This window comes from Pseudonaja textilis, chromosome 2 (assembly GCF_049901715.1).
Source record: "Pseudonaja textilis isolate UNSWEBS1 chromosome 2, rPseTex1.2, whole genome shotgun sequence".
Lineage (NCBI taxonomy): Eukaryota > Metazoa > Chordata > Lepidosauria > Squamata > Elapidae > Pseudonaja > Pseudonaja textilis.
This window is the reverse complement of record NC_141991.1, coordinates 73,158,290-73,179,099: the sequence shown is the minus strand read 5'-3', so window position 1 is coordinate 73,179,099 and position 20,810 is coordinate 73,158,290. Positions and strand designations below refer to the sequence as shown.

Sequence of the window (20,810 nt, the reverse complement as noted above, 5' to 3'; positions counted from 1 at the left end):
TGTCACCTCATCATGAATAATTGCAGGAGGAAATTCCACCCACTGAAGTTTTTCTCTCTTTTTTTTAAGCCGATATGTCCTCCACATCCAAGGGAGCTCAGGCATTGGAGATCCTGGGAGGATTCGCTGGAATCTCTGCCTCTGCCTCCTGCTAGCTTGGCTGATCGTATATCTTTGCATCTTAAAGGGAGTCAAATCTTCTGGCAAGGTAAAGTATAAATTAGCAGAAGGCACCTGTCTGTTTTTCTTCCCCACACTCAAATTATAAAATAATTTTATCTGACTTTTTGTAGATGTTATAATTGTAGTAGGAATTGGAAAACATGTTTTTTCTATATTTTAGGACAGGGGTGAGCATCTTTAACGTTATTTTTCCCATGGGGTCAACTCCCTCCTCCATGAATTCTTAGATCATTTTATTTATTTTATTTATTGATTTGATTTGGTTTGTCAATCCCTTACAAGATAATAGGAAAAGTAGAAACATGAGTAAGAATACAGGAAATAGGTACGAATAAATGGGGAAAATAGGACACAATGGTGCACTTATGCACACCCCTTACAGACCTCTCAGGAATGGGGTGAGGTCAATAGTGGATAGTTTGAGGTTAAAGGAGTGGGGGTTAGAGGATGTAACAACAGACTCAAGTAGTGCATTCCAGGCATTGACCACTCTGTTGCTGAAGTCATACTTTCAGCAATCAAGTTTGGAGTGGTTTACATTGAGTTTGTATCTGTTGTGTGCTCTTGTATTGTTGTGGTTGAAGCTGAAGTAGTTATTGACTGGTAGGACATTGTAGCAGATAATTTTGTGTGCTACACTTAAGTTATGAGCTAAGAAATGAATTTTACATTTCTTCTATGCCAAACTCACTCCTGATTCTTTCAACTTTTCTTTATTTCAGCAGTATAATTTAATAATTGTGGAGGACTGATAGAAAATGTAATACTCCAGCATCACCTATAGGTTCTGAGCATTTTTGCGAAAGATCACAAATCTAAAAATGCTGTCATAATGCTCTGCAAGTGGATTGTACTAGATCAAACACAGGAAGAAAGATTTTACTTGATTATTAAATAAGATATTTTGATAGTCAAAAGTATTTGATAATAGATATAATGAGCAGACCCACTAGAGTTTTTCAAATATAGAATGACACATTCTGTTTCTGGATTTTTTGTATGCGTTAAGCAGGTTGTTGAAGGGCTTTATGGCTTTTGCCATTTCTCTTATTTCAATTTATGGATCCTTCATTATTGTTCATGGAATCACGATAACCATTTTGCACATGGCAGTAATGTAAATTTATGGAAGATTACAAGAGTTATAGGGTTGTCAAAAAAGAAACATCTTTTTAGAACTGCTACAAATAAATGCCTCTATTTTCTTGTAGGTTGTTTATTTCACCGCCACGTTTCCTTACCTTATTCTGATCATGCTCCTGATTCGTGGGGTGACACTTGACGGGGCCTGGTTAGGAATCAAGTTCTATCTCACACCCCAGTTTGACCTGCTACTGTCTCCCAATGTGAGCTCTGTGTCAATATTATTATATAAAAGAGTTTATTTATGTATATCTTTTGAGTATCTCATTTTTTGAGCGATCTTAGAAACTAAGCGGAGTTCTTGGCTGGGACTTTGGGTAAACTCCAGATCTTTGGGTAAACTGGAAACTTTAAAAGAAATCCTTTAAAAAGGCAGTGGCATTTCTGTAACCCTGCCAAGAAAACTGCAATAACCAGAAACTGATCAAGGCATTGTTAACATTATTTAACATTCTCTGTTTAAGGACTAGAAGTTTATATATGAACCTGAAATGTATTTGAGTGGGCCTGTCTATGCATACTGTAGTTCATTATTGCACAAAGGAGAAAGTATGAATAAGTTTTCATATTTCTCTACTATTTGTCAAGTAGCATTTTCTTTGATTCCCTTATATGATGAGCATTTATGGCAGGGAAGATATAAAATATATTTAAAAGAAATTTCAGGTAGTGATAGATGACAGTAATTTGGCAACATTTTTCTTTAGAATTTCATCATTATAAAAGCTATGACTGAAAAAAAAAATGTGCCAGGAAAAACCACTCTTTCTAGTTTCCCTTCACAGAGAATTCAAATGCATCCTTTTCAAACTATCTTTATATTCATTGTGTTGAAAAAGACAGCTTGTATACCATTGTGGGTAAAAGCTTTAGTAACCAATACTGGTTGCTTGCTGGCTTATTGAAATTATTTAACTTCTTGTTTTCTATTTCTAATGTAGGTGTGGATTGAAGCAGCTTTGCAGATCTTTTACTCTCTTGGGGTAGGATTTGGGGGACTTCTCACCTTTGCATCATATAATACCTTCCACCAGAATATTTACAGGTATATATTCTCAATTTATATGTACTAGAGATGGAGCGTATTTAAAGCAAATTATTGTTTTGTGTATTTTAAACAGAATCACGGATGGGATGTCAGAGGAGAGAAAAGAGAATTATGGATATACAGCTAAACTTATAAAAGGGAAGGGAAGGAGAGCAGAGGGGAGGAGTGGAGAGGTAAGGAAAGGAAAGGAAAGGCTAATTGAGTTGGAAGATATCTTTCATTGTGTCTGGTTGTCTGGCAATGGTAGGAACTTTAACAATGCCTTTGTTGAGCTGATGTCAGGCTGTTGCTGGTATGCTTTTTGTACAGTATATTGGCTTTTAACTTAAATTGGATTGGTTTTTTTAAAAAACTTTTGCAAGGTGCCTAGAGTTGCTTAGATAAGATTGACAATCATATAAATCAAAGAAATTATTATTATTATGGTTTGTCGCATAGTCAGTCAGATGTTTAGACTGGATCCAACATTTTTATCCATCTATATGTCTGTCATGATTGCTTTGTCCCTACTAATTTTCAAATTAGTGAGAATTCTTATATCCATTGCTTTTTCTTCCTGAAATATCTACCAATGTTGCATATCCTAAGATCTCCCCATTTCCAATGCCAGGGCACACTGTGTTTCTTATTTCAGTTCTACAAGTCGGCATAACATTGCTTTCCCCAGAAGACAGTGTGCGTAGTAGGCATATATGTATATACAGATGCCATTTAACATGGGCATGGATAAAAGTGATCTTCCAGGCATTTATTGGCTTGCAGTTCCTAATGTATCTCACCAGTAGTCCTATTAGATTGGGCCGATAGCAGGTAGAGTTCAACATCTGAAGAGTTCTACACTCTACCTTTGCATTAATAGCAAGTAAGTATACCAGCCTGTTTATTATCAAGAGCCATGGTTGGAATGCAGTACTGCAGGCTGATTCTGCTGACTGACAACTGCCAGCAGTTTGAATCTCAATGGCTCAAGGTTGACTCAGACTTCCATCCTTCCAGGGTGGTGGTAAAATGAGGACCCAGATTGTTAGGGGCAATATGCTGACTCTGTAAACCACTTATGGAGGGATGTAAAACACTGCGAAGCAGTATATAAATCTAAGTGCTATTGCTATCTTATATCTCCTTAGATATTCTGCAATGTCTGAGATCAGATTATTAAGGTCCTATTTTGTTGTTGTTCTGTAGGGATACATTTATAGTCACTGTGGGGAATGCTGTTACCAGCATTTTGGCTGGCTTTGCCATTTTTTCTGTTTTGGGATACATGTCCCAAGAACTTGATGTTCCTGTTCAGGAAGTGGCCAAAGCAGGTAAAACCTAAAAATTTCTTCTATCTTTTGTACAAGTATATATACGCAGGTTAGAATGTCTGTTAGACTGCCAGAGAATTTGCACTGCAATGACAGAGGAAATATGAATTCAACTGAGTTCCAAATTCTAGATAAAAAGAAGAAGAGACAAGCAGGTATATTTAAATATAAAATGTAAAGAAATTCAGAACAAAAAATTGACTGGAAAGGACAGGAGATTTAAGAAAACTAGAATCAAAAGAAACTTTTACACAACATTGGATACAGTAAGAAGCAAGATCTAATGGTAAGGTAGATATGAGGAAGAAAGGGTACAAACACAAGAAGCACTATACAAGGAGGACTCCCAGATCACTGATATGTTAAAAACTATGAATACTGGGATAAAGCCAGACCTTTTGGAAAAGAGAAATTAAATTAATTTCGTTATTATATTATATGCTATCTTTCATTCAGAAGATTAAGGAGATTCATATAGCACTTTCTCCTCCTATTTTTACCCACCAGAACGCCCTGGTGAAATAGGTTGGCTGAGAGAAAGGGACTAGCCCAGCATCTCCCAGTGAACGTCCATGGTTGAGCGTAGGTTAGAATTGGAGCTTACCTATTCCTAGGTTATATTCACCCAACTGCTTCATGGTACTATCCTCCCATCCTGGGACTGGTAGGAAATAGTGGCACCCTAAATCTTGCTGCCTTCACAAAGTGCACCCTCCATTTGGCTAAAGTTTAATATTTTGGACACATAATTTTTAAAGATGTTGATGCTTGGAAAGATTAAAGGCAATAGAATAAGCAGGTTAACAGAAGACAAAGAACAACTGTACATAATGAATAGCTTCTCCAACTAATCATATAACCCATAGACTGAGAAGAGATTACTTTTCTTCTTTGTGCATCACTCTATGATAAAATGTACTAGAGAACAAGCAATCAACAATAAAAGGTTTTAAATCTCATTAGCATTGTAATCCAGAGCTTGACTATCACTAACTGCATTTGTATTTTTGCCAAGAAAAATGTACATTGCATCCAGCAGGTGTTAGCATTAGCTGATAAATGTACAGCCAAATTAAGTGGAAATTGTGAAATATATTTCCTGATTGATCACGTGTGAGCTATAATTTTTTATCGATATGAATTTCAGAAGAGATCCAATCCCACCCTATTCATATTACCAAGAGGGCAATTGAAAGCATTCGGCTACCAACTATGGAGTAAAACTAGTTTGGTATAGCGGTTAAGGCAGTGAGCTAGAAACTAAGACTTATACTCCTACTTTAGGCACAAAACCAGCTGCATGATTTTGGGGCATTCACTCTCTTTCAGTCCTAGAAAGCAGGCAATGGCAAACCACTTCTGAAAATATTGCCAAGGAAAATGCAGATTGTGTGACAATGTGAGCAAGCTGACAAAGTGAGACCTGCAACCTCATTTGTTCAGTGACTCAATTTTTATGCTCCCAAAATGCAGCCCTGATGATGTCTCCTTGATTGCATTCATAATTCTTCTCATTCTTGGCCCATTCTAGGTCCAGGGTTGGCTTTTGTAGTGTATCCACAAGCCATGACAATGCTTCCTCTTTCTCCTTTCTGGTCTTTCCTCTTTTTCTTCATGCTGTTGACTCTTGGCTTGGACAGTCAGGTAAGGGCAAAGGCTGTTGAGAGGAAAGGCTTTAACCATGGACCTTCAAATGAATGGACCTTACAGTTGATGAGATCGCTTTTGTGTTCAGTTTGCCTTTCTAGAGACCATTGTTACTGCAGTGACAGATGAGTTCCCATATTACCTGCGGCCGAAGAAGGCTTTTTTCTCAGGCATCATTTGTGTTGCGATGTTTTTAATGGGGCTCATTCTCACAACAGAGGTAAGCAAAGTAGATTGGAAGATATTGCAATAGCTGGGGTTTAACATAATAATCTAGGGCAGTGGCCCCCAACCTATTTTGTGCCGCGGCCCGGTACCGGCATCACAAAATCATCCGCAGCCCGGTACAGGCATCAGCACGCATGGCAAGGTGAGCCGAGCGACCGGCCAGCCAGCCGTCCTCTGCTTCTTCCCACCACCTTCAACTCCTCCTTTGTACCTGTGTCAATGGGCTTCACGACGGCTTCGGGACGGTCGCTCGCCTCGCCTTGCCATGCATGCTGAAAGAATCCTCGCGCCTTAGTTTTGTTCAAAGCCACCCCCCCACCTCGATGAAACTAAGGCGCAAGGATTCTTTCAGCACCCAAATGCCGCTTTCTACCTGGAAAAGCTCACCGGAAGCACTTTTTCATCAAAACAAGATGGTGGTGCCCAGCAAACTGGCAGCCCAGTAGAAATTGTTCCATGGACCAGTACCGGTGCGGGGACCGGTGGTTGGGGACCCCTGATCTAGGGCATAGTTACAAGTAAAACCTGTACTGTATTAGGAGAAAGGAACAAAAGGACAAGGAATGAAAGGATTGCACACATTATCTAGTAAACTATGCGACATGAGTACAAGAGAAGATCATCAAAGCAGAAGATGTCATTTATCTGTCTACCCAACTAATTGGCTAATTTCTATTAACAGTTAATTGCAGCTACTTGATCCCCAACATTCAAAATCTGAGCAGGGTCTTATCAGTTTCTTTGGAATTTCAGCTAAAATAAAAATATAAATCCTGGCATTTATTCCTTTTCTGAATGTTTAGCTAATGAAACCTAACCTATAGCTATGATATTTTGTCCCAAACAACTTTATTCAGAAACAAAGATAATATTCCATTTAATATGTTTTAAAATGTAGCTCTCACAAAATGGAGTTGGGCAGCTTTTGCTTTCAAATAAATAAATAAATAAGTGTGGGGTCCTTGGTGCTCTTTGAGCTTGGCTGTTTTCTTGCCCTGATGATGTTACCTAGTTGGGTGATGAAATGTCTGCAAAAAAACAGCCAAGAAACCCACAGTTTGATCCAGAACTATAAATATACTCTTCTATTGATAAATAATTATATATATTTATGTAATTATATATATAAAATGGACCTTTTCTGAATTTTTCTCTGCAGGGTGGAATGTACTGGTTGGTGCTGCTGGATGACTACAGTGCTGGGTTTGGGCTCATGGTAGTGGTCATAACTACCTGTCTAGTAGTAACACGTGTTTATGGTAAAATATCTTTGCTATTGTTACAAGCTTTCTTTAAAGTGAAACGAGAAGTGCAAAAATGTATTATTTTTTTGGAGCCAAAATCTAGGATCAGTGGCATTTTCTTAAAAGTCAGAATAAGAGTAACAGTGATTTAATAGGAACCTTGGAGGTCTTTAAGTCCACAGGAGTCCCCAACCCCAAGTCCATGGACCAGCACCAGGCTACAGCAGCCAGAAAGCAGGCCGTGCAAACAAGCGAAGCCACATCCGTGTGATGCAGGCAGCAAGCAAAACCACGTCCCCTTGGCTGTGCAGAAAAACCTCTCTCCATGGAACTGGAACTGGTCCCTGGTGCCCCAAAGGTTGAAGGCACTGTTTTAGCCCAACCAGTGGTGGGATTCAATTTTTTTTACTACTGGTTCTATGAGCGTGGCTTGGTGCACGTGGCAGGGGAAGGATACTGCAAAATCCCCATTCCTTCCCCACTCCTGAGGGAAGGCTACTGCAAAATCCCACTCCCTCCTGACCCCACTAACCTGCTTTCCAGTTCTGTTCTCCTGTGCAGGCAGGGATGGGATTCTACCAGTTCGCACCTATTCGCTAGAACTGGTTGTTAACATTCTAAGCTGTTCGGAGAACCAGTTGTTAGAAGAAATTACTGGCCTAATCCTGTAAGGAAGGCAGGAAGGAAACATTTTGGTGTTGCTTACAGAAACTGCCTCTCCATTAACCCTTATTACATTCTTGGCAGGATTAGACTTCCTGTCTCTGGAACTTCTCTGAAGTTTTTTCCCCCTCCTTTTGCTGGTATTTGCTTGTGTGGATTGACCATTTAAAGTTACTATGGCACTGAAAAAAGTGACTTTTGATCATTTTTCACACTTACGACTGTTGCAGCATCCCCACAGTCATGAGAGGCCAGGCGAGGAGATACATGCCTCGATGTGAGTGATATTGAGTTGGCCACACCCAGCCATGTCCACCCAATCACATGACCACCAAGCCACACCTACCATCTAAGCCACACGCACAGAAACGGTTGTTAAAAAATTTGAATCCCACTCCTGTGTGCAAGGCAACAAAAGAAGACCCAGCCAATCAGCTGGGACTCGGGAGGCAGATAATAGATGGGGGAGGGGCCAGTCAGAGGTGGTATTTGCCGATTCTCTGAACTACTCAACATTTCCTCTACCAGTTCTCCAGAACTGGTCAGAACATGCTGAATACCACCTCTGAGTCCAACCCCCTCCTCAGGCAGGAGACCCTATCCCATTCACATGGTTTAAATATTGCATCAATTTTCACATTACAACCCAGTGGTTTAGACTGCTGTAGAAATATCAAAATATTGTTTGGATATCACAGACTGTGTGTCTTGGACTGCACAAACTAATGCCTGCTTACCTAGAAGTTATTCTCACTGTACTCAGCGGGATTTCCTCTCAGGTTACAATTTTATGCATGTTTACCAGGAAGAAAGTCTCACCGGACTTTGAAAAACATTTAAGTAAATCTATATAGAGTCAAACAGTTAAACTGTTAGTTTCAATTCGATAATACACTTCTGACTGAACAACATCATTGTTTCCCATTCCTTTTCTTCTCCGTAGGCATGAACAGATTTTGCCGTGACATTCACATGATGCTGGGTTTCAAACCAGGAATTTACTTTAGGGCCTGCTGGTTGTTCCTGTCTCCAGTAACAATGACGGTAACTATAATCGCTCTGAAGCATCTAGGTCTTCTTATTGTCCCTATGTCTGTCACCCAGAGATTTATTTTTCATCTTTGTTGCATTGTTCCTTCCCCAGCCCAGGAGATTTGAATCATAGATACTTTTGAATTTAGAAGCAATGATTATATCGGTATGAGTACTCAAGGCTTTGTTGCATGGCAGTGTGAGAAAATAATATAAAACAGCAATCAAGGAATACCTAAGAATATTGGAAGAACATTAAGGAAAACAAAAAGAATGACCTTACATTCCCTCTTCCAGTCAGGGAATTCCAAAGAGATAAAGCTAACAAATGTATTTACAGCTAGCAAACATGGACCACCCTCCTGATTAGCTCTGCGCTGATGTTCAATCTCATTGGGATTTTTGACCACCTAACATGCGCTCTAAACCATTAAAAAAATCACCCTAGTTTTATTTTTTATTTATTTATTTTTGATTTGTCAATTGCTTACAAGATACAGGTATAAGAATAAACATAGTTTTGAATACATGGGATAGATACTTATAAGAAAAATAAAAAGAAACAATAGGACAGGAATGGTAGGCACGATTGGTGTACTTATGCACGCCCCCTACAGGCCTCTTAGGAAAGGGGTGAGGCCAATAGTAGACAGTCTAAGGTTAAAGTTTTGGGGGTTTGGAGAAGAAACCACAGAGTCAGGTAGAGTATTCCAGACATTGACCACTCTGTTGCTGAAGTTGTATTTTCTGCAGTCAAGTTTGGTGTGGTTAACCTTGAGTTTGTATCTATTGTGTGCTCTTGTATTGTTATGATTGAAGCTGAAGTATTCATTGACTGCTAGGATATTGCAATGTATGATTTTATATACTATATTTAGATGGGACCGGAAGTGGTGTAGTTCTAGGTTTTCTAGGTCAAGAGTTTCAAGTCTGGTAGCATAAGGTATTCTGCAATGAGTAGAAATATTCTTCTTGTGAAATATTTCTGGACTTTTTCAATTGTGTTAATATCAGATACATCATATGGGTTCCAAACTGATGAGCTGTATTCAAGTTTAGGTCTAGCAAATGTTTTGTATGCTCTAGTTAGTAGTATGATATTACCAGAGAAGAAACTACATAGGATTAGGTTAACAACTCTTAGTGCCTTTTTGGCTATGTAGTTACAGTGGGCTCTAGCACTTAGATCATTAGAGATGAGTACTCCAAGGTCCTTGACAGAGTTTGGATCATCAACAAGGTTTTGACTATTTAGCTTGTATTTTATTTTCTGATTTTTTTTGCCAATATGCAAGATAGAGCATTTATTTGTTGAGATTTGAAGTTACCATTTGATTGACCATACTGATAAAGAGTCAAGGTCTTTTTGGAGGGTAGAAATATTGCCTGTGGTGTTGAATAGCTTTACATCATCAGTGAAGAGAATGCAGTTGCTCTTAATATGATCACAGAGGTCATTTATGTAGAGTATGAAGAGAGTTGGTCCTAGAACACTGCCTTGGGGGACACCACTGTTGACAGGTACAGAATTTGATAGGATATTCCCAATTTCCACCATTTGTTGTCTGTTTGACAAGAATGCTTCTATCCCATTATGTAGGTGTCCAGAGATACCATAAGATTTTAGTTTTAATAGTAGTTTGTCATGTATCACTGAATCAAAGGCTTTACAGAAGTCTATGTAGTTTGAGGCTATTGTTTTGCCCTGATCCAGTTGTGTAGTCCATATGTTTTTGCAGTGTAAGAGTTGCAGATTGCAGGATAGTTTTTTTTCTGAAACCAAATTGTTTATTAGAGGGTAGGTTGTTTGTCTCTAAGTGGTGGATAATGGATTGGTTAATAATTGATTCCATGACTTTACAGGTGACGCAGCATAAGAAGATTGGTCTATAATTTTCAACTAGGCTGGGGTCTCCCTTTTTGAAGATGGGGATGACTGTGACTAGTGACCATAGGTTTGGCAAGGAGCTGGTCCTGAAAGATTTTCCAAGATTATGCTTAGAGGTTCATTTATGGCAGTGGACAGCTTTTTTAAGAAGTAGGCACATATTCCGTCTGGTTCAATAGATAGAGATGGTTTTAGATTGCGCAGTGCTTTTTCAACAATGTCTTCTGTAAAATCGATATTTATTAGATCATTGTAGTTGTCTGTGGTTCAACTAGGAAATACTGGGTATGATCCATTGCTGTTTACAAATACTGAGCCAAAGAATGTGTTAAAGAGGTTTGCTTTAATGGTGTCATCATTACAGTCTTTACCATTAAAGGGGTGGGATGGACTTTCAGTCTTTTAGTTTGCTGTTTACAAAATTGTAGAAAGCACAGGTGGAATTGGTCCGTAGGTTTTCCTCTTTTTTAATATGATAATTGATGCATTCAGTCTTTATCTGGTGGCACAAATTTTTGTATCAGCTTTTGAAGTTGGCAACGTGACCAGATTTGTTTTTCTGCCAAAGTGATTTCTTTTTGGATTGAAGCTTCCTTATTGTTATGGGTAATCTGTTTTTTTCTGGTTTTCTGGTTTTGGGAGTTGTTAGTGGTACATATAATTTGATGACTCTTGACTTCAAGTAAAAATATGTTGCAATGGTCTTCAACAGTAATGCATCCAATGAATAGAAATTGCCAATTAAGGGATGAGAGATCGTTGTCTATAAGATCATAGTTGCCTTTTTTGAAGTTATAAATGGGGATTACATCATTGTGGTGATTTTTATGTGGATGTATGTTGAGACAAAAGTCAATCACGTTGTGGTCACTGTTGGAAAAGGATTCTTTAATTTGCATTCCATAAATTGAATTCAAACTACTGCAGAAGATGAGATCGAGGCAGTTGTTAAGCCTAGTATTGTTGCTTACTAGTTGTTCCAGTCCCAGATTTGTTACAGCATTGTAGAAGGTTGCATGTATGGGTTCAGTTGTACATTCGTTTAGGGTCCAGTTAATATGAGGTAGATTGAAGTCACCAAGAAAGATAAAAGCATGTGGGCAGGATGCTGCCCATGTTAGTAGTGTATTTAGCTTGTTTACATGTTCAATGTCATAATCAGGGGCTCCGTAACATAGTAAGAACCAAAATGTGATATTTAAGGTCAGTTCACAGATAATGGTCTCAGGAAGAGCAAGCTCTTGGGTAACTTGGATGTTTTTTTAGATGTAAGGACTTTTTATAGAAGATAGCAACACCACCTCCTCTATGGATTTCACAATCAGATCGGTAAACATGACAGTCTATTACTGTGGTAATGGAGTCAGGGAGAGATGTGTTGAGCCATGTTTCACAGACAAATATGATGTCGAATTTAGCCGTATTTAGTAAGAGGAGAAATATATTTATTTTATTTTCTATTTTATTTACAAGGTTTCTTGCATTGAGTAGCTTGCATTTAAGGCCAGTTGTAGTTTGAATTGAGGTAGTTGGGGGAGTGCATGCCTAGTCTTGAGTGATGGTGGATTGGTTGAAGTAGGGTTGGGTGCTGAGTTGTGGGTTGTGTGACTTTCTTTTGATACAGTCTGCATTGTAATCAATGTACAGGTCCTTCTCTCCATTGTCTAGATGATTTTTGAGTTCTGTGGGTAGTATATGGGAGCGGGCACATTGCTGTAAGTTTAGATCAGGACAAGATTGGAGGTTTTTATGGTTAGTGTTGTTTTTGATGAGTTAATTTATAATATAAATGAATTTACATTTGCTTAATTCATTTTTGCAAATGACTCTGCAGAAGCATGGGGCCACAGTTCTTTCTCACTTGATTTTACTAAGGGCAAGAAGGATAGGTTTATCTTATCTTTTTCCAGGAAAGCTTTGCCTATTCTGCTAAGCAGGAGAACATCCCAAGGTTAAGGACTATTTGTTTGTACAAGGTGGTGATGAAACATCATCTACTGAAGTTGAGGGAGTTCATTTTACTCTACACAGGTGTTCCATATCAACAGCAGAAAAAAACAACAACACCAAAGGATAACCCTTTAGTGATTAAATAAATGCTAACTTCATTTTGTATCAATCCCCAACCATTTATATGGAAATAGATAGTTCTATGCAGCTAAGGATAAAAGAGTACATCTCCTTGATGATGTTCTGGAGTGCCACTATCCTAATCCCATGGGATTAATATTGCATCTGTTAAGCAGTATGATATATATCTAATTAACTTGTAATAGCTAAGTTTGAAGGGAAATGAAAACTCCCATAGCAGATTGATCGGTTCTCTGATATCTGATGCTCTGTTTCAGGCACTGCTTGTGTATAGCATTATCAAGTACCAGCCTTCAAAGTACAATGGGACCTACTGCTTTCCATTTTGGTCTGAGGCTCTGGGCATCCTAATGGGGATCTTCTCTTGCCTGATGATTCCCATGGGAATGCTGTTTGCTGTGCTCCGAGAAGAAGGGACACTCTGGCAAGTAAGTAACAAGGAGAAAAGCATCCAATACAAAACATCAGCGTAATCCTGTTAGGCTAAAACAAATGAAATAGTTGCAAAGAGAAAAGGAATACTTGAGAAGATTCTTAGAGTTCAAAACACTGTTAAAACCATTATAGGACTTGTACTAGAGTTATAATGGTTTTTGTTCCATAGCAGTCTAGCAATAGCAGTTGCACTTAAACTTATATACTGTCTCATAGTGCTTTACAGTACTCTAAGTGGTTTTACAGTGTCAGCATATTGCCCCAAGCAATCTGGCTTCTCATTTTACCAACCTCAGAAGGATGCAAGGCTGAATCAACCTTGAGCTGGTCAGGATCGAACTCTTGGCTGTGGACAGAGTGAGCCTGCATACCAACCACTGCACCACCAGAGCTTCTTCACTAGTCTAGTGAAGAGAAGGACCAGGGGAGACATGATAGCAGTGTTCCAATATTTGAGGGGCTGCCACAGACAGGAAGGGGTCAAGCTATTTTCTAAAGCACCTGAAGGCCAGACAAGGAATAATGGATGTAAACTGAACAAGGAGAGATTTAACCTGGAAATAAGGAGAAACTTTCTGACAGTGAGAACAATCAACCAATGGAACAGCTTGCCCTCAAAAGTTATGGGAGCACCATCACTTGAAACTTTCAAGAAGAGATTGGACTGCCATCTGTCAGAAATACTGTAGGTCTCCTGCTTGGACAGGGAGTTGGACTAGATGACCTACAAGGTCCCTTCCAACTCTGATTATCGGTTATCTGTTTCTCCATTTCTCCTATTAAGAAAGTATGTCCCTAATTTTCATCAAGGCTTTGCACGGTCCCAAGGAAGAGGATCAGACCAGGGCTACGAACAAGTTGGTTGCATTACAGAGATGAAGAGTCAAAGGAAAACAATAATTACACATGTAAGGAAATTAGAGGGCATGGAAGTGGCAATTAGCCACTTCTAATTTTTGTACAGTGGTGTATAATCACCTTTGTTAAACCTCAGCAATATTTTCTTTTCAGTCCTTTTTGCCATAAGGAATAAAACTGGAATTTTCATTCTGATAGTTAACTAAAGCATTCGGATTGAAGCCAATTAGTATTAATTGTGGTTTAATCAAATATGCACTTCTAATCAAATGGTCTATAAATATGTATATCATAATTGGAGTTAAGCACAATTTAGAGTCAGGCGTATTCATTACTGGTTAACTTAAAAAAACCTGAAAGCTTTTGAACTTACAGCTGGGCAGGAAATGCCCAATGCTCCTCCAGATTTGTTCAAATTTGTTTGGTACAAGTCTGAACTTTAGAATTACACCTGAAGGGTCATTGCGAACTCATACAGTTCATTCTATTCATACAGTGAATAAATAAAGAGCTTGGCCACACCCCAGCCTTACTGCTTGCAACCATTTTGCACACTTGAAGGTCAACCCATCATTCTTCCTCTGTGTCTTACTTGTCTGCAAATCCAATCGGCTTTCAACATGGTATCACCTGTATTGTTATGTATTGTCAATCTGCGCCTTCACCCTGTTATTGCTCAGCCAACCAAGCCCATAAATAAGCACAGAGAAGGCTGGCGAGCAAATGCTCACTCTCCTTGCATCAAATCAATTGCTGGGTGCATTGTCCCTGAAGCTTCCAGTGCTCTGTGAGTTTAAAAAAAACATAGACCTGTCTCCTTCCTTCACAAAAACGGAAGCAATTTTGTGAAAAGGAAGCAAATAATTCATTTGGGCATCTCTGCTGGTACCAACATTCTTCCTCGTTTATGGGGCAAATCTTCATGTTCAATCAGCAGAACAAACTTATTATTTTCCTTGATGGTGTCTGTTAATGTATTGTATTTACTAAGTAAGACAGAGTGGGAAAGGCAGGTGGAAGATAAAGTAAGTAAACAAGGAAGAACGTTGGTCCCAGCAGAAGTTATTGGTACCTCACTTGTGCAGGTGTTACAACCACATTAGGTCAAGTAATTAGATCTCAAAAAACAACCTGCAACAAAACTATAAGTTTTTCGTATCTAAGGGTTTACAAGTCTTGAGAAGGCTTAGTGAGATTCCAAGGCAGAACAGAACTTGAGTGCCATAATTCCTTATAGTTCCAGGAGAAAAGAAATGCAGAAATTTCTATTTTTTGAACTGCTAGTGGAATCATTTCTTATGTTAACAGTAAGACAAGTATTGTAGATACTACATATGGTATGATTAAACTGAATCATTGGTGAAAGATTAACAAAATCAGTTCTTATGCAAACTGGAGGTTAGCTTAGATTAACTGGAATCCCATCAAAACCCACAAATAATACATGGCCGATTCTGTTAATACCCATGAACTACAAAATAATTATTTCCTAGCTTTTGGAATTTCATTGGGCATATCATTAACACTGATTCATTTGTTCATTTCCCTGCAGAGAATCCAGCAAGCTAGCAGACCAACTATGGATTGGGGTCCTTCTCTGGAGGAGAACAGAACTGGCATGTATGTGGCCACCCTGGCAGGTAGCCAGTCTCCTAAACCTTTGATGGTCCATATGAGAAAATATGGAGGGATAACTAGCTATGAAAACATAGCTTTTCAAATTGATAAAGAGATTGAAGAGGATGAAGAAGAATCTATCATATGAAGGAACAGTCTCCCTATTCACATCAGGTGATGGAAGGCAAAGAGATTGTGGGGAATATATTCCGCCCAATTTTGCACTTTGGCACATCAGTCCAATCAGCAGTCTGTTTCCAGATACAGCCAAAAATTGCCTATTCAGAATCTTATACTAGGGCATTTGGCTGTAAATCCCAATGTTGTTGAGGTTTCTGTTCAATGTGACAAAATGTGCAATGAACTTGTCTTAGTGCTTTGATGCTTGATGCAGGTCACTCATCCATGTTGTCCTTGCTGCTGTCACCAAGAATGGGTTCCTCAAATTCAGAATAAGTATACTGTATGCTACTTTCTATTGTATTGATCCAGTCTATTTTTCCTGTAGTTATATGCTTGTACTTCTTTATTCACAAACTTCCTTGTACCATAGAAACATGGAACTTTCTTTATCCAGTGGACCAAGTCTCAAAATCCTTCTATTGTTCTATCTTCTGTGGCGTAGTAAATGGTAACTTTGCATAGTGCCTAAGGAGTTTGAAAATAGCTTATGGAGTATATTCCTTATAGAAAGAGACCTTGAATATTTGTATTAATTTCAAGAAAAATTCAATATCATAGTAAGTCTAAAATTCCAAATCAATTAGTCTAATTTTTAAGTCTAGGGTAAATTAAAAGATATAGACTAGAGGAATTGTTTGGTGACAAGACAACCCTAAAATTCAATGAATAATGCATTCAGTCTTGTCTTGGGCTGATGTAGATTTTCAGAAGTTAAAAATAACTTACTTAGGTCTCTTTTTTTTCTAAGGATTAACACAAACCAGGGAAGCAAATTCATGTCAGTAAAAGAAATATCTTCATTCGAAAAGTTAAACTGACTGAAAAATGTCTTTCACATGAAGATACATTATAAAAATAATAATAACAACTACAACCGACATTTTTGACAATTGTTTGTATGGTGACTGGACACTTTGGCATCTGTTTATAAAGGGGTTAATTTATATCTTTAGAGTCTCATAAATTATCTCTGAAAACTGCAGGAATAAGAGTTCAAATTCAAGTACTATGCACATTCATATGACGTTTTAATGCCAAGAGTCCATACATTCACTATGTATGAAAAGTACAGTTTATGTGAATATAGGAAGCTATTTTATATAACTCCATGTGACTTAATAGTATTCTATGAAGCAGTTTCATACAAGGAAAATCACTGATGGAGCACATTTTCTTTTGCAAATTCAAAGTCCCATGCTCTCCGAAACCCTGAAGAACTGATGTTAGTTATTCAGGGTTTCAGAGAGCATGGGACTTTGAAAATGCAAAAAATTACGTGCCCATCAGTGATTTTTCCTGTATGAAATTGCTTTATAGAATACCATTAAGTCTAGATCACTGTAACCTGTATGAAATTGAAGTGGCTACAGCAACTCTAGTGACGGGGACCCAGCTTTCCACACATGCAGATGTCAGAATACTTGCCTACAAACATTGTCCATATTACTTCTTTTCTTTCTAAAGAATGATAGTATCATAAGTGGAGATATGTAAAACGGGTATAATATAGAAATGTTATGGTGGGCTGGCTGACTGCTTAGATGGATGAATGGCTGGACTGACTAATAAAGGAATGATTGCATGGTACAATACGCTTTTTAATTCATTATGGAAACGTGTTGGTTTCACAATTTATTATAGGATGCTGACATTGCCTTGTGCTGAAATCAGCCATTAATGGAGTGTAAAATTTATACCATTATCTGGAATACAGTTGTGTATTGCAGATATAGTAGAAGATAAAATTTACTCTTTAGCATTGTTCATGAGGACAACCAGCATAAAGGACAACCTTCAACATGAAATGTTGATATTGCCAATGCTGTCAGTTCTGATAAAATCATTCCTTGGGAAGCATTTTACAATAAAATCTCTGATGAGATTTTAGAGGAAATATCTCTGACGAAATCTTAGTTTTAAATACAGGTAGTCCATTCAAAGTTACAATGGCACTGAAAAACACACGTTATGACCGTTTTCTACACTTATGACCATTGTAACATCCCCATGATCACGTGATTAAATTTCAGAAACTTGGCAACTGACTCATATTTATGATGGTTGCAGAGCCCCAGGGTTCATGTTTTGCAACCTTCTGACAGAGTCGCCCTTTTGCAACCTTCTGACAAGCAAAGTCAATGGGGAAGCCGGATTCATGTTACTGATTTTAGAGATTCACTTAACAACTGTGGCGAGAAAAGTTGTAAAATGGGGTAAAATTCACTTAACAAATGTCTCACTTTGCAACAGAAATTTTGGGCTCAGTTGTGGTCATAAGTCAAGGACTACCTATATAGGTGCTGGGGAATTCTGAGAGTTCATGTCCACATCTCTTTAAGTAGCGAAGCTGAGAAACACTGCCTTGATTTGGCCTACTGTATCCTTCACTTTCTAACTGTCACTCTTCAACTGCCAAACTGATCTTTTTCTCACCTTAACATCCTGGCCAGAAACCTGAATAATTATGTTTTTAGTGCGCTTTTTAATTATCGGTTCATATCTGTTGTCCAGCCAAACTCACCCACATTGTACTTTCTTATCTTCCCACTCCTTTTAAAATCACCTGGAAAAACTTCCATGGTGCGCAAAACCAAGGCACTTTTTTCTTAGACCTAATACAGACTATAAATGTCTGATCTGTGGCCTATTCATTTGCATTATAGGCTCTCTTAGTGGTCACTCTGAATATCCAAAGAAATAAAAATTCAGTGTTTTTTTCACACACACTGGCAAATAAAAAGTAATTCACATTAGCTGAGTAGGGGAAAATTTCTATTAAAATCCTTGAATGCATATATGAATATTTTTCCTCAAATATTGGTAAAGGGGGAGATTTTTTTTTCAAAAAGCAAGAGTCAAGAAGAAAGAATCTGATTTTTATATTAACATTGGCTGATACAGTGAAAAAAAACAGATCTTGTACATACCTTTGACCCTCAATATGAAACATGCAACATGGAACATGCAATAAAGTGTTATAAAGTATTCTGTATTGTTATTTTCATTGGCAATGAAGACTCTGTTACTAATGCAGCACAGTCAACCTTCCTCACAGTTATTCAGTACTATTTGAATAAGAGATATTGTCAAACAGCAGTGTTTATAAACATTTGGTTTATTAGTGATCATATTTTGTTCTCTCTCCAGTTTTTAAAGATAGGATAATATGCTCCATACAGTGTCAAATACTGTAAATCAGTCTTGTCAAACTGGAGGCCTGCTGGCCAGATGCATCAAGCCATTGCCACTCCAGGTTCGCAAAGGGGAAAAATGTCGCAAAATGTCACGTGACGACAAAGTGGTGAATTTGACACCTGTGCTGAATGCAACTGAATGTTTGTATTATAATGGATTAGCGCTTTATAATGACAATTCTTTTTAAGAGGACTGGATGCTGATGGTGGCTATTTTGCCAATGTGCCAGTGATTATAGGAAACTCACTGAGAACAATTTTGGTCATGTTCTTTGTATGGAATAAATTTGTATGTAATAAATGATTCTGATTTGCCTCATGGATGTAGTATTCCAATAATCCATTCTAAAATGTACCCAACTTCTCCTCCGCCACACACAATTTTTAGATTGTCTTGCACAGGTCATGCATATAGATAATTTGGATCTTGATTACTGTGGATGTATTATACATTATGCAAAAATAAATAGGATATCAGTCAGCATGGACAACATAATAGCCTTGATTATTTATTAGCTTCACAAGGAGGAGTATGCAAATTACTGAATTCCTCCTGTTGTGTTTGGATCAACCAGCATAACCATATTAGAACTGACCTTGCAATCATTCATAAGCAGCTACATTCCTAGAAGAAACCAGCAAGGCTTAATGGTTATAAGACAGACTGGACTACAAGTTTTTTTTTCTCCCAACAGTAGTCACTTGAGGCTTTAGAATTTCCAACTGATTTAAAAAGCACTTTAACTAAATGTGGCAAAGAAGAGAAGAAGAAAAAACTACAAAAAGCCTCTCCAAATAATAATTGGAAATAACTGCAGCATATAACATTAATTCAACCATTAAACTTATAACTCAGTCTTGACCCTATAGCAACAGGCCGAATCATCTCATTTTTACAATGCAAAGATTTTTTAAAAACAAATCACACAGTTATATCCCGAATCCATTTTTTAAAAAATCAGGAGAATAATTGTCTTTCCACTTATGTAGAACTATCTTCTTTCCCATATCCCAGGCTCAGTAGAGCTAAGCTCTTCACAAGATGACAAATTCTATGTTTTAAGCATATAATTTAACATCACATTGTGGTCCTCCCATCATATTTCTCTCCAAGATTATGCTACTACATGTAGTAATTTTAAATCCAAACAAGGCTATACAGATAGTCCTTGACTTACAACCACAGTTGGGCCCAACATTTCTGTTTTCTAAGTGAGGCAATTATTATATGATTTTTGTCCCGTTTGATGGCCTTTCTTGCCACAGTTGTGAATCACTGCAGTTGTTCAATTAGCAACATGGCTGTTAAGTGAATCTGGCATCCCCATTGACTTTGCTTGTCAGAAGGTTGCAAAAGGTGGTCACATGACCTATGTTTGTGATTTTCTTCTGACGTGGGAATTCTATTACTTAAGAAGTATTACTAGAAATACAGTCTGGTGCCAAAACCATTGAAAGGAAACAGTACAAATTGCAAACAATAGCTTTTAGTTATCTCTTCAATGCTTGTATTAGTGGTGACCAAACAGAAAACTATAGTTATTGCCTATTTAGTGATATTGGGACTAAATTAGGGATTTACTACTAAGTCGTTTAAAAAAAAGAAAGATTCTAAGAGTTTGAACATAGCATGAAGATTCAGCACTTTAAACAGTCTCTGTATTTTTATACATTTGCAGAACAATGTTAAAGATGTCTTCTAAAATGATAGAATTGGGAGGAATAAAAGGAGGAAGAAGGACACACATTTTCCCAGGGTGTGGGAGAAAGAGGTCAAAAGGACATTTCTCACTGAATTGCAACAAATATCAGCTTTGTGAAATGAAGGTGGAAAGCTTTGAAGTGCTGGTTGTGAGTGGACAGCAATTTGAATGTTGATGGTAGGACTGGCCCCTCATACATACATTGCAGAATATTCCTTGTCTGCTTCTTTCTCCTCCCACCTTGAAGCAGGTGTTCTAAGAATACATATTCACAACCCAAATTTATGCAGATAGTTTAACCCATCCTGGTCTCTCCTTGTTCCTGGAAACTGAAATCATAAAC

The 20,810-nt window shown here is 37.9% G+C and overlaps 1 protein-coding gene across 1 annotated transcript in view; it reads left to right on the top strand.

Annotated features, from left to right (window-relative positions):
- The window catches only part of SLC6A7 (solute carrier family 6 member 7), a 37,058-nt gene extending 19,497 nt beyond the window's left edge, over positions 1-17,561 (top strand). The window contains exons 5-14 of the mRNA XM_026696171.2: positions 70-208; positions 1,395-1,529; positions 2,268-2,371; positions 3,560-3,684; positions 5,216-5,328; positions 5,420-5,551; positions 6,719-6,818; positions 8,410-8,510; positions 12,735-12,905; positions 15,323-17,561. Of these exons, the coding sequence (XP_026551956.1) occupies positions 70-208; positions 1,395-1,529; positions 2,268-2,371; positions 3,560-3,684; positions 5,216-5,328; positions 5,420-5,551; positions 6,719-6,818; positions 8,410-8,510; positions 12,735-12,905; positions 15,323-15,535 (1,333 nt within the window). The 3' untranslated portion in view covers positions 15,536-17,561. The remainder of the gene's footprint in view (positions 1-69; positions 209-1,394; positions 1,530-2,267; positions 2,372-3,559; positions 3,685-5,215; positions 5,329-5,419; positions 5,552-6,718; positions 6,819-8,409; positions 8,511-12,734; positions 12,906-15,322) is intronic.
- The last annotated feature ends 3,249 nt before the right edge of the window (positions 17,562-20,810 follow it).